Source organism: Rattus rattus, chromosome 10 (genome assembly GCF_011064425.1).
Source record: "Rattus rattus isolate New Zealand chromosome 10, Rrattus_CSIRO_v1, whole genome shotgun sequence".
NCBI classification, from domain to species: Eukaryota; Metazoa; Chordata; class Mammalia; order Rodentia; family Muridae; genus Rattus; species Rattus rattus.
Genome location: NC_046163.1, coordinates 70702706 through 70716064, shown reverse-complemented (window position 1 = coordinate 70716064; position 13359 = coordinate 70702706). Strand labels below are relative to the sequence as shown.

Below are 13359 nucleotides of genomic sequence, written 5' to 3'. Positions count from 1 at the left end.
AGAACACATCTCACCCCATGTTGGGGAGGAGGGCCCTGAGTTTTTCTTGGAAGGAGGCAGAGTGAGAGCTGAGCCATCCCCCTGTGTGTCTCACCTTCTCGTGACCACAGGCTGGGCTTCGAGGCAGCTGGCTGGCGGATCTGTCTGTGGCGGGGCCACAAGGCTTCATTGTCAGAGTTGGCTCGGCCTCTCTGTGAGTCTGGACCACAACCTTGGCCTCATTAGCTCCGTTCCTCTCACCACCTGGATGAAGTGTTCCTCTTGGCCTGCACTGGCAGAGTTGGTTTTGGTGCTTTTTCAGGATGGAAGATTTGGGTTGCAGCCCTGTCTACTTTGCTTTCCTTTGGGACAGGAGAAGCCAGAGCAGTCCAGTTGGGGCAGGCGTCAGACGGCTTCTGGTCAAAGCCCTGACTCCTGAACAAAGCTTCCCCTCTCCGTCTGGATGGGCCTTTTCCTTTGCGGGCCACCACCTCCCAGGGAGGGCCAGGCTACTTCCAGAAGCCTCCATTTTCTCCCCCACCCCTCCTCCCTTCATTCCTCCTCTCCCTCCTTTTCCCTTCCTCCGGTCATGTAAAAGTAATAAAGTAATAAAGTTTTCCCTTGAGCTTCTTGGCTGAGATTAAATGCTTTTCCTCTAGGTCAGGCCCTCTCTGTGAGGGGCCTGAGGAAAGTTGAGTAATGACTGAGCCCTGGCTGTGGGTGTGTTATGATTGGACTTTGTGGGGCTGGGTCACATCTGCCTCCGTTCTCCCATGCCTCTGTGGCTTTCCACCACCTGGGACACTGTGTTCTCAGCCCTCAGAACTAAAACGGTCCTGTAGGAGCTCTGGGAAGGCTGGCCTGGTGTGGGGCTCGGTGCTTTCCTTTATGTGGTCTGGCAGGAGGATGGCGTGGTTAGTCTTGGCCCCTCAGCTCAGGTCTTCACTGCAGGATATGCACAGGCTAAGGAACCTCTGGGGTTGGCTTTTCATGGGGTGGGCAGTCTGTCCCCGAGGAGTGTCAGATCCACACATAAATGGAACCTCGGGCACTGTGTCTCTACTGGGACCCGCTCCACACCCTCCGTTAGTGCCTGTCTAATGAGGTGAAGTTCCCTGGATAAAAACCCACTGACCTTTTCTCCCTGAAGATCTGGCTGGGATGCAGCTGTTGGGACTCCAATGAACAGATTGCTTTTTCTTCTTTGGGAAGATTTTATATATATATTCAGATATATATTCTTATATAGTATATATTTATATTTATTTTAGAACCTACAGAAATTGATGAAATAAAATGTAACAAACCATGACACACAGGAGAGTACATACTCATTGACTCCCTTTCTTTCTCAGTGTTTCACTGAGTGGTCTCTTGGCATACGTATTCTCATCTGCTGCCAAAATGAGCGCTGACCAAAACTTTGAGCTCTCACTCTTCGATGCAGACCTAAGCTAGCAAGGGCAACGGAGGCACATCCTGCTGCCATTTGGTACCCGCAGCACAGGGTGAGCTGAAGCAGACACAGATGCTGTGAGAGAGGCCCTTGACAGAGTGTCTCTCTGAGTTCTGGCCCTTGCAAAGGATAGACTTCAAAGGAAGAGAGAGAAGCTCTGTCTTTGTCGTTGGTGATGATTGCAGTTGGTGATGGTGCATAGGTCTGGCGGATTAGTTAGTGCCCCTCCCTTCATGTTCCAGTGGCAGACAGCACTTTCTGTTAGAGGAGCCGTTGCCTGGGCTGGGCAGGCAGGTGTGAGAGGAGGCAGGAGGTTGGTTGTAAGCTATGAAGTGATGTCTTTGTACTGACAGGGGAGAGATCTTTTTCTAAGGAGCGAGGTGGAACCTGAGACTTGGAAGGTGGTAGCTTTTCACATTAGGATCAGAAGCCCAACACTTTGATGCTGATGCTGTCATCTGTCAAGTTAAATCTGAACACCTGGGGAAGCTTATGCACCCCTTCATATGTGGTCATATTCATCTATCTTCATGCGTTCACCTCTCCACCCATCCATCCACCCACCCATCCATCAACCTACCCATCCACCTACCCACCCACCCATCCACCAACCCACCCATCCACCTACCCATCCACCTACCCACCCACCCATCCACCTACCCATCCACCTACTCACCCACCCATCCACCTACCCATCCACCTACCCACCCACCCATACATTAATCTGCCCATGTACCACTCCTCCATCCTCCCACCCATTCTGTGACCCTGTCTATCTATTCATCTGCCCACACCCATCAATCTCCACCCATCACCACTTCTGCCTTTACCAGCCACTCATCCGCCCACCCACCCATCCACCCCACCCACCCATCTACCCACATTCACCAACCCACCCATCCACCCACCCACCCACCCACCCACCCCATCCAATCCACCTTCCCACCCACCTACCCACCCACCCATCCACCAACCTACCCATCTACCCACCCATCTCCACCCATCCACCCACCCACCCATCCATCCACCCACCCACCCATCCACCCACCCCATCCACCCACCCACCCATCCACCCATCCACCTACCCATCCACCCATCCACCAACTTACCCATCTATCCACCCACCCATCCACCTATCCTGTCTTATCAACACATGCAACCACTGCCATCCACATACCCTACTATCATACCTATCGTCCACTCTTCTATTCATTCTACACACCCACCCATCCATCTGCCACTGTCCACCCATCTGTTCATCTGCCCATCCACACATCCCTTCTCCATTCATTTACACTCACCCCCACACTCTATCTAACCACCCCAACTTTTTATTTACCTATCCATTTCCACTCACTCGGCCACATATCTATCCATCCACTCACCCACTTTCCTACCCATTTATCCATTCCCACCCATCCACCAACCTACCCATCAATCCATCTACCCATTCATCTGTTCATCCATCCACCCATCCACCCACCCATCCACCCACCCATCTACCCACCCATCCACCCACCCATCCATCTACTGCTATCCACCCATCCACCCACCCATCCATCCACCCATCCACCCACCCACCCACCCACCCACCCATCCATCCATCCACCCATCCTCCACCATCCTTTCTTTTCTTCCACTCAACCATTTATCCCACCATTTAGTATTTGTTTGAGCTTGGTACCAGACTAGATTCTGTTTTACATTTATGTATTATGAACAAGAAAGGATTTTAGCTTACTCAGGAAGGCTACCAGGTGGAAAATGACCACGTTCCATTCTGAGAAGCGGGTCAGCGTCGGCTCAAGTATCGGTGGAATGTGGCATGGCATCCAATTTCCTCCATTTGCTGTGGTGTGTACTGCATCCCATCAGAGGACCATGGAGTTCTCGGTCTGGCTTTAGGTCGGCTGTTAAGAAAGTTGTGCTTTTTGGAGTTTTGAAAATATCCCTGTTTTAATTCTCATCCTCTGTAAAAAAAACTGAAGGCCTGGAATCCAGAGAGCTAAGTGGGGTCAGTGTGTGCTTTCACAGAGTTCTCTCAGCCCATCTCAACAAGTACCACATCGTTCAGGCTCTTAACATCACCATCGCTAGAGTGTTGTAAATCCGTATTGAATCACAATGAGATGGCACGTTGTACTTTCCAGAATGGTTCTGCTGAAACACGGAAACACCGCAGATGCTTGTGGGGATGTGGAATTTTGGGCGCACTCATGTACCCTTGTTGGCGTTGAATGGTGGCAGACCAGAAAGCGGTTTGCGGTGCTAGACGTCTAACTGGCATGTAACTGGCATGTCACCAGCTCCTGTTTGCTCAGGCGTCCGTTCATTCCGGGAAATGAGAAGTTATTTTTAACTTCCAAAACCTGTGCAGATATGAGGACATGGTTTTATTCGAAATAGCCCCCACTTGCAAACGTCTGAGATGTCCTTCAGCTGGGATGGGATTAAGCAAACCAAGATTATCCAGACCACGGGAAACTGCAAGAGACAATGGGCGTTAGCCACAGCTTAGTTGAGTCTGTGTGGTTTCTTTGAAATGACAACATTTTGGAAATGGAGAAGAGATTAATGGGTAGGAGATGGGGTGGTGAGGGAAGTGGGAAGAGCATTGGTGTGAATCCCAAGACTTCTGGGTGTTTGTGGGCTGCACACTGAACCTTCACATGTGTGTGTGGGGGCACACTGAACCTTCACATGTGTGCATGGGGGGGCACACTGAACCTTCACATGTGTGCATGGGGGGCACACTGAACCTTCACATGTGTGTGTGGGGGCACACTGAACCTTCACATGTGTGTGTGGGGCACACTGAACCTTCACATGTGTGTGTGGGGGGGGCACACTGAACCTTCACATGTGTGTGTGGGGCACACTGAACCTTCACATGTGTGTGGGGGGGCACACTGAACCTTCACATGTATGTGTGTGGGGGGCACACTGAACCTTCACATGTGTGTGTGGGGGGCACACTGAACCTTCATATGTGTGTGTGGGGCACACTGAACCTTCACATGTGTGTGTGGGGGCACACTGAAACTTCACGTGTGGTAGAATTATGTAGAACATAGCGATGAAACCGGACATCAGTAAATTTGGTAGATGGTAGTTATGTGGTGTCCTGGTTGTGATAATATTCTGTTGTTTTGAGAAAGGTGCTTTTGGGGGAACTGAATGAAACACAGCACAAAAGGTGTTATTTCCTGTGAGCACACAAAGTACAACTATCTCAGAATGAGTCCCAGTTAGAACACTGTGTGCTTGGGAGACCGCTCAGCAAGTAACATGGTCCCCTTGTGTGCATGAGAATCCGAGTTTGATTTCTAGAACCCACATAAAACAAACGAACACCAAAAAAGCTGGATGTGGTGGGTGAAAGAGATGGGGAATTTCTGGGGCTCACTGGCTGGTCAGCTCAGCCTGCTTGAGGCCAGTGAGAGGCCCTGTCTCAAGTAAGTTGTGGGCCAGTAAGATGTCTCAGAGGACAAAGGTGCTTGCCTCCAAGTATGATGACCTGAGTTCGATCCCTGGGATCTACATGGTAGAACTGACTCTCTGCCCTCCACACAACTGTCCTAGCATGAGCGCGTGCACACACACACACACACACACACACACACACACACACACTAATAATAACAGAAAATCATAAAAATATAAAAATAAACCAAGGTAGATGGCACCTAGGGAATGACACACTCAAGACTGACTTCTGGTTTCCAAACACACATGCACACATATGCGTGTTTGCTCACAAACATGTATGCACACACATACATTCACAAAAGGAGAAGCTTATAAAGTTGTATTTGCTTAAAATGTGAAGTTCTAAATCAGAAAGAGCATAGCTCGCTGTTGAGACTGATTTTCCTTTTCCCACTTCCTCAAGTCGGTGAGTAGGTGAGTATCAGCCCAGGGCTGCAGAAGTCCAGACATATTTGTGTGTATCTATTATATGCATGTGCACACACGTGTTTATGTGTGCACATGTATGCGTGCATGTGTTTGTGTGTGTGTGTGCATGCATGTGTGTGTATGTGTGTGTTTGCATGTGTTTGTGTGCATGTGTGTGTGTGCATGTGTGTTTGTGTGTGTGTGCATGTGTTTGTGTGTGTGTGCATGTGTGTTTCTGTGTGTGTGCATGTGTGTTTAATCCTGGGGGGTGGTGTAGCTTGCTTGTGGGGTGCTGTCATCATGGGTTCTGTAAGAAAGCAGGCTGAGCAAGTGATGGGGAGCAAGCCAGTAGGCAGCACCCTCCATGGCTTCTGCTGTGTGTTCCTATCCTGACTCCCTTCGATGATAAACCGTGATATGGCCGTATAAGCCAAATAAACTGTTTCCCCACCCCCAAGTTGCTTTGATCATTGTGGTTCATCACAGCAGTAGGAATCCTACCTGAGGCAATGGGCGTTAACTACCTGAGTCTGGGAACTGGATAGACAGCTCAGTGGTTAAAACGCTTACTGCTCTTGTAGAGGACCTCTCAGTTTTCAGCACCGGCAACCACCTGTAACTCCATTTCCAGAAGATCCAGCACTGTTTTCTGCCATCTTCAGGCGTATTCATGGTGCACAGATATACATGCAGGCATACACAGAAAATAAAAATAAATCCATCTTTAAAGAAACCGGAGACCAACATGGTGTGTATGCGTGTGCGTGTGCGTGTGCGTGTGCGTGTGTGTGTGTGTGTGCAAACGCTCGTGTGTTCAGATCCCAGGGAATGTAGGAAAGAACTCACTGGCTCATTTAATGACAAGTTAGAAGCATTGTTTTGGGATAAAACGGCATGATGCTTGTGATTTCTTTTTAATTATTTTTGAAAAGTAAAAACAGTTGTGTCGGGGTTGGGGATTTAGCTCAGCGGTAGAGCGCTTGCCTAGCAAGGGCAAGGCCCTGGGTTCTGTCCCCAGCTCCGAAAAATGAAAAAAAAAAACAAAAAAAAAACAGTTGTGTCCTGGTGCATGGGACAGGCTCCATACTGATATACCTAGGAGCAGACAAATGCTTGAGCCGTACGTAAGCACATCAGTATGGAGGAGGTGGGGTAGGGTTGCTTAGGCCTCTGCGTGTGGACCTGCCCCTCTGGTGTTCCCACCCCTCTTTGTACCAACAATTCCAGAGCTCAGCCTGTGTGTGGAAGGGACTGTGGGAATGGCAGTGGGACCTTCCCTGCCCTGCCCTACCCTGCCATGGTGTCAGGTCAGGGCCGCCCATGCTGTATCTGGGTTTTAGTGATGTTTGGGGTAGTCGGGATTCCTAATGGCATTTTAACCTTCCGAATGTGAAAATTAGCATTTCAGTGGCACTGGCGCACACGCCAGTTCGGTGCAGGAAAAATGATGTTAGTTCACTGTCCCACTTTTTGTCCTCAGGAGGGTGAAGGTAGTGTGCAGGCTGGGGAGTCCGAGGTCAGTGGGAAGGGGTTTCCCCTTCTGTCTCAGGACAGCACCCAGTGTTGTCTGCCTGCACAAGGTGTGTGTGTGTGCATTTACTTGCACACACAGGTGTGGGATGCATTTACTTGCACACACAGTGGCTCTTGTGACCACTGTCAAATCCATCATAGACTTCCTGGTAGTTCACACAGTGCTGTTAAGTGTTTCTGAAGGTTCCTTCTGACCCAACTTGGAGCAGCTTCCGTCTGTGGTGAGTTTCAAATGAAGCTCAGCCAACAGGTTCTTCCCAGCAGATCAAACAAATAGCACTTACTGAAAGTGTGACCACGTACACATACATGTGTACACATGTGCGCCCAATCCCCATAGCACATGCTGTAGGTTGTGTTGAAAAGAACCTTTCCCCCACTTGTTAAAGCCACATGTTAGGATAGTCTTTGGCGACCTGGTTTCGGAAAATTGGACTGTGCCCAGAGGTGAGAGAGCCGGGGAAAGTTTGAAGCAGATTTATGTGGCTGTTTTCTGGGGTTAGCAGGACGGAAAAAACCCGTAAGAATGAACTTCACATTTCTCTGGTTTTCTTGGAATGTGAAAGTGGCTGAGTTAGTCTCCCAATGCAGATGTTCTTTTGAGCTGGAATATAGGTCAGTTTACAAGCACTGCCACCTAGGACGGGACAGGCAAGTCACCACACGCCAGGCCAGCCTTGTATCCAGTCTTGCCTCCTCTGTCTTTCTGTCCTTCTTACTGTTTCTCTGGCCGTCCTGGGGACTGAGCCTCAGGCTCTATGCCTGCCCGGCAGTCTCTGTGCCACTCAGCGATGCTCTCAGTCTTTTGCTCAGTCTATGATCTGTTTCTGGTTTTTGTTTTTAGACAAGGTCTCACTAAATTGCTCAGACAGGTCTTAAACTTGTGATCCTCCTGCCTCGGAATCCTGACTAGGGCAAGCCTGGGCCACTAGGCCCAGCTCATCCATTTAACAGAAGGTCTAAGCTCATTAGTCGGACTCTTCAGTTTTGAAAAGTTTCTGAAGACCCATCATTCAAAACACACACTTGTAACATTGTATTTCTTAGAAGTAACTAACCTTTCTTTTCTTTTCTTTTCTTTTTTTTTTTTGAGATAGTATCTCCTATAGCCCAGGCTAGCTACAACCTCAATATATAACCAAGGATAACCTTGAACTTCTTACCCATGCCTCTCCTTATGAGTATGAGATAACATGCATGTGACACTATAAACATTTTGTGAAGCATTAGGGTTGGACTACAGTGCCTCATGCTTGCTGGGTAAGGACTCAACTGAGCTTCAGTCACAGCTAGGGTCTGAGTCGTATTCCAGGAGCCCTTACTTTGCCTGTGTGTACTAAGTGTGGTTCACAAACAATTTCATTATACTCATGATGCTCTTGTGAAATTCTTTATTGCTCCAGTTTTATGTACAAAGAACTGGAGCTATAGAGAACTTACATAACTTGCTGAAGACCATGCAGATAGTTAATGGTCACTGCAAAGACTTAGACAGTGAACTATGTGACGCACTGCTGTTTAACATTAAAACCTGGTACCTGGAGACATGGCTCAGCAGTTAAGAGGACCCAGGTTCAGTTCCCAGCACCCCATGGTAGTTCACAACCATCTCTAATTACTCCACTATCTCCTGTGGTCTCTACACACACATGTCACACATGCGTGTGTATATACGTGCAGGCGAGACATTCATACACATAAAATAAAAAGGGGAAAAACCTTACTGTTTTTTCTTTTCCTTCTTTTTGGTAGAGCAAGGATCACACAAAAGGCTCAGCATGTGTGAGGCAAGCTTCCTCCTTCTGAGACACACACATCAATTCACTCTAGCCCTTTTATTGTGTGTTCATGATGTGTGTGTTGGGGCATGTGCCGTCAGAGCACAACTGTGTAGACTTGGTTCTATCCTTCCACCTTCCCAAGGGGACGGAACTTACACCACTAGACTTGCAGAGTTGGTGATAAGCACTTTTACTCACTGAACCACTCACTTGCCCTTTATTGCATTTTAAAAATTATCTGTGCATGTATGTGTTTGCATGTGTATGATGTGTTTGTGTATGTGTTTCTGTGTGTAATGTGTGTTTGTGTTTGTGTGTGCATGATGTGTGTGTATGTGTTTGTGTGTATATGATGTATGTGTTTGCGTGTGTGATGTGTGTATGTGTTTGTGTGTATATGTGTGTGTTATGTGTTTTTGTGTGTATGATGTGTGTGTATGATATATGTGTGTATATGATGTATGTGTTTGTGTGTGTGATGTGTGTATGTGTTTGTGTGTATATGTGTGTTATGTGTTTGTGTGTGTATGATGTGTGTGTATATGTGTATATATGATGTGTGTATGATGTATGTGTATATGTTTGTGTGTGTATGATGTATGTGTATGTGTTTGTGTATGCATGATGTATGTGTATGTGTTTGTGTGTGTATGATGTGTGTGTATGTGTTTGTATGTGTATGATGTGTGTATATGTGTTTGTGTGTATATGATGTGTGTGTATGTGTTTGTGTGTATATGATGTATGTGTATGTGTTTGTGTGTGTATGTGTTTGTATGTGTATGATGTGTGTATATGTGTTTGTGTGTGTATGATGTGTGTGTGTATATGTTTGTGTATGTATGATGTGTGTGTGTCTATGTGCATATGATGTGTGTGTGTATATGTTTGTGTATGTATGATGTGTGTGTGTCTATGTGCATATGATGTGTGTGTGTATATGTTTGTGTGTGTATGATGTGTGTGTGTGTCTATGTGCATGAGTGTAGGCTCCATTGTATTGATAGGCATGTGTAGAAGTTCGAGGACATTGTTCAGTGCTGGACCTCAGGTTCTGCCTTGTTTGGGGAAGGTCTGTTCACTGCTGCACGCTTCAGGCTGGCTGGCCTTCCAGTTTTTAGGGGTCCTCCTGCTTCTGTCTCTCGTCTCTCCATAGGAGTGCTGAGGTTACAGAAGCACGCTACCACTTTATGTAGGTGCTAGGGATTTGAACTCAGTTCCTTGCGCTGGCACAGCAGGCGCTTCACTGTCGAGCCATCTCCCCAGACCTATTGCAGTTTTATAAGTGAGAGTCTAACAGCTGGACATAAGGGAGAACCATCATGACAGCAGAGATGTGCTAACTCGCCTGCTTGGCTAACCACTGGAGCAGAGATGTGCTAACTCGCCTGCTTGGCTAACCACTGGAGCAGAGATGTGCTAACTCGCCTGCTTGGTTAACCACTGGAGCAGAGATGTGCTAACTCGCCTGCTTAGTTAACCACTGGAATAACCAGGTTATATTCTAGTCAAACAGATTAGCAGTCAGAATCTCTTAAATTGGGGCTAGCGTGTCAGTTAAAGATCGTGACATCACAAAAAGTTGAGAAGATGCAATTTTTCCTGAGACATAAATTTGGCTGTAAATCGTATGCTAAGGGCGTCCGACCCTTTGGCTTCATCTGGGCCACAGTGTCATCTGAGAAGTTCACACTTGAGGACTGAAAAATTGAGCTATGGAGTAAAACTGAAAAAAGCCCCATAGCTCTCAAGTCAGCTTATGCTTTTTGTCTTGGGCTGAATTCCTAGGCACCCACAGCAAGCATGCATTGGCTGGACCTTCCAAAAAGATGAAATTCGATTCTTGATTTCAAGTCCACGACATCAGAAAGCTTTGGTGTGGGCAGCCCCGGTCTTTGGGAGCAGAAGTGTACATGGCAGTCAGGTCCTGTTGGCTTCTGAAGGAGCTGTCTGCAGGCTGTGGGAATGTGGTTTCCCAGACGGTGCTCTGTTGGAAGTCAGCTGGGCATCTCGCCGTGGTGGCGTCTCACCGTGGTGGGATCCTGTTGTCGAGGTGGCTCTGGTGGAGGACACGGAAGTGTTTGCCTGAGCCTGGCAGACCTGGCAAGGCAGTAAGAACAGGATTTGGATTCTGGTCACACAACGTGCCATCGCCAAGTGGGTGTGTTCCGAGACGCACTTGTGAACTCACCTCTTGTCCTTCTCTTTGGGCCACCCCTCTACAGCACAGACCCTGGGTTATCATGACCTATGGAATGTGGGCCTGCTGGCGTGTGCTGGGAGCTCCGGGCGTGGTCATGGTCCTTCTCCACACCACCATCGCCTTCTGCGTGGCTCAGTTACGATCAATGCTCCTCTCCTGGCTGTGTTCTCTGCTTCTACTCTCCACCCTGAGACTGCAAAGTGTGGAGGAAGTTAAGGTAAGTGTCTTCCTCCCGCCCCATCTTACCACAGGGATGGGGAAGGCGCCTTGGCCTCTGATCCAGTAGCTGCCTCATCCACACACACAAACCTACAGCAGTCCCTCCGCGGTGCGCCACCTAGTGGCCCTCCAGGGTTACTGCAGAACTCAGCTGTGTTGAGCAGTCTAGGATCTGTTGTCTGGGTCCTGTGAGGTTGTCCAGGGTCACCCTTCCTCCCAGTTTGGATGTTCACAGAGGACGGCAGATGTCATGGGACCCAAGGGCTAGAAACAGAGCCACCCCCTCTCTATACGTTTAAATATCTGTGTTGAGTGCACTGTTTCTTAGAGACCATTTATCTTCCTTACGATACACAAGGTTAACAATGGTCCCAAGACAGTCAGACAAGTACTTTGATTCTTAGTTGATAGAATAGGGTTATTAATTATATACTCATCTAGATAATCACAGAAGCACTTGTATAAAAGGTGAGAAAAGCACGTTTTTTTTTCTTTTTCTTTTTTTTGTTTTTTTTTGTTTTGTTTTTTGTTTTTTTGTTTTTTTGTTTTTTGTTTTAAGGTCACAGACCAAACTTTGGAATGGCATCAAGACAGACCGATTGTTTGTCAGTTGTGTGTTTGATGGAGGTGGATGTTGGGCAAGCGGCAGTCTGTACGGCCATTGAGTGACTAGTCATGTATACAGCCTGCCAAGTCCTTTGTGGAGTCTTTCCCTGGTTTCGAACCTTGCATGCAGAGTGTTATATTTGCTGCCTAGGGCTGGACCCAGGGTCCCCGACATGCAAGGCACATGCTCTACCACCCGCCAGGCTGCAGCTACGCTGCCTGCCGTGGTCGTCGCCACCGGGATTTGCATGCCAGTCCTTTGTTCTCAACTCTCATTATTGCAACTTCTCTCCTGGGGGAAGCCATGGAGCCCGGGTTCCCCAGCCAGCTCCTGTGTCAGGGGCGGGTGCCATCTTGCCACTAACTCACTTCCCTCTTGTCGCTTCTGCAGAGAAGGTGGTACAAGACAGAGAGCGAGTACTACCTGCTGCAGTTCACGCTCACAGTTCGCTGCCTGTACTATACCAGCTTCAGCCTGGAGCTGTGCCGGCAGCCTCCGTCCGCCCAGCGTGCCTGCTTTTCCTTCCCGTGGCTGCTGACCTATGTTTTCTATTATCCTGTCTTCCACAACGGGCCCATCCTTAACTTCCCGGAGTTCTTCAGACAGGTAGGGTCCTCTGGGGACTGGGCTGGTGTAGGTCCCTACCTCTTAGACTGTGGGATGTGACCCCAAATGGGGTTGCACACTGAATGTGGGGTTCACAAAAGTTTGGGAACAGTAAAAGGTTTTTGAATGTACCATCAAAAAACGATCCAGAGTCTAATGGGCGATGGCTGGTGTTTCCGGAAGTGGTTGCCTGTCTTGTATTATCATGAACATAGAGTAGAAAATGGCTGAGGTGTGGTTACGGCCATTTTAGAGCATGGCATCCTTCAAGGCAAGAGCAACTCACTTAGATTTCAGGCTAAACTGAATTATGAGTTGCAGGTTTTGAAGAAACAGAATGGCTTAATTATGGGAAACAAAGACTTTAACATCTTCCTGCACTGTTTCCCAGCATGTGAGTCCTGAGTTAGTATCTTTGGATTGGCTTGTGTTAAAATGTTTGACTTTACATTTTTTATTTATGTATTTGCGTGCGCATGCATATTCGTGTGTGTGTGTGTGTGTGTGTGTGCGCACATGCGTGTGTGCATGGGCAGGCATGCATATGCTACAGTACGTGTGTGGAACTCAGAAGGTGTCTGTGGGAAATCAGCGTCTCCTGTCACATTAGAGGAGCCCGACACTGAATTTGGTTTGTGAAGCCTGTGTGTAAGTGCCTCTGCCCACTGAGCCACCTCGCAGGCTCAAATGTTTGATCTGCAAAGCTGCCATTTGATTTGATGACTAGAATTTACTAAAAAAAAAATTAAATAAAATTTGACTACGATTGGGACAGAATTTTCAACAAATTCTGGAATGGTTCTAGAGAAACTCCTGTAGGCCCACCTTGCCGAAGGAATTTTTACTCAAACCCCAGGGTGCGTATGTAAAATAGACATGGAAATCAAGCTTTTGTTATTAACAAACCATAAAAGACACTTACTTGAAAACAGTTATTTGATATACATACAATGTTACCATTTATTCAAGATCAAAGCAAATCTGCACAACAGTGAGATGGATTATTTACCTTACACAAAGGATGCAGCCACAGCTGAGCATTTGACAGGACGCGGGGCACTAGGCACTTTCAGAGTTG

General features: G+C 47.8%; 1 protein-coding gene across 1 annotated transcript in view; it reads left to right on the top strand.

Annotated features, from left to right (window-relative positions):
* Positions 1-13359, top strand: part of Hhat (hedgehog acyltransferase) — a 225721-nt gene that overhangs the window by 23986 nt on the left and 188376 nt on the right. The window contains exons 4-5 of the mRNA XM_032915511.1: positions 10872-11066; positions 12066-12281. Of these exons, the coding sequence (XP_032771402.1) occupies positions 10872-11066; positions 12066-12281 (411 nt within the window). The remainder of the gene's footprint in view (positions 1-10871; positions 11067-12065; positions 12282-13359) is intronic.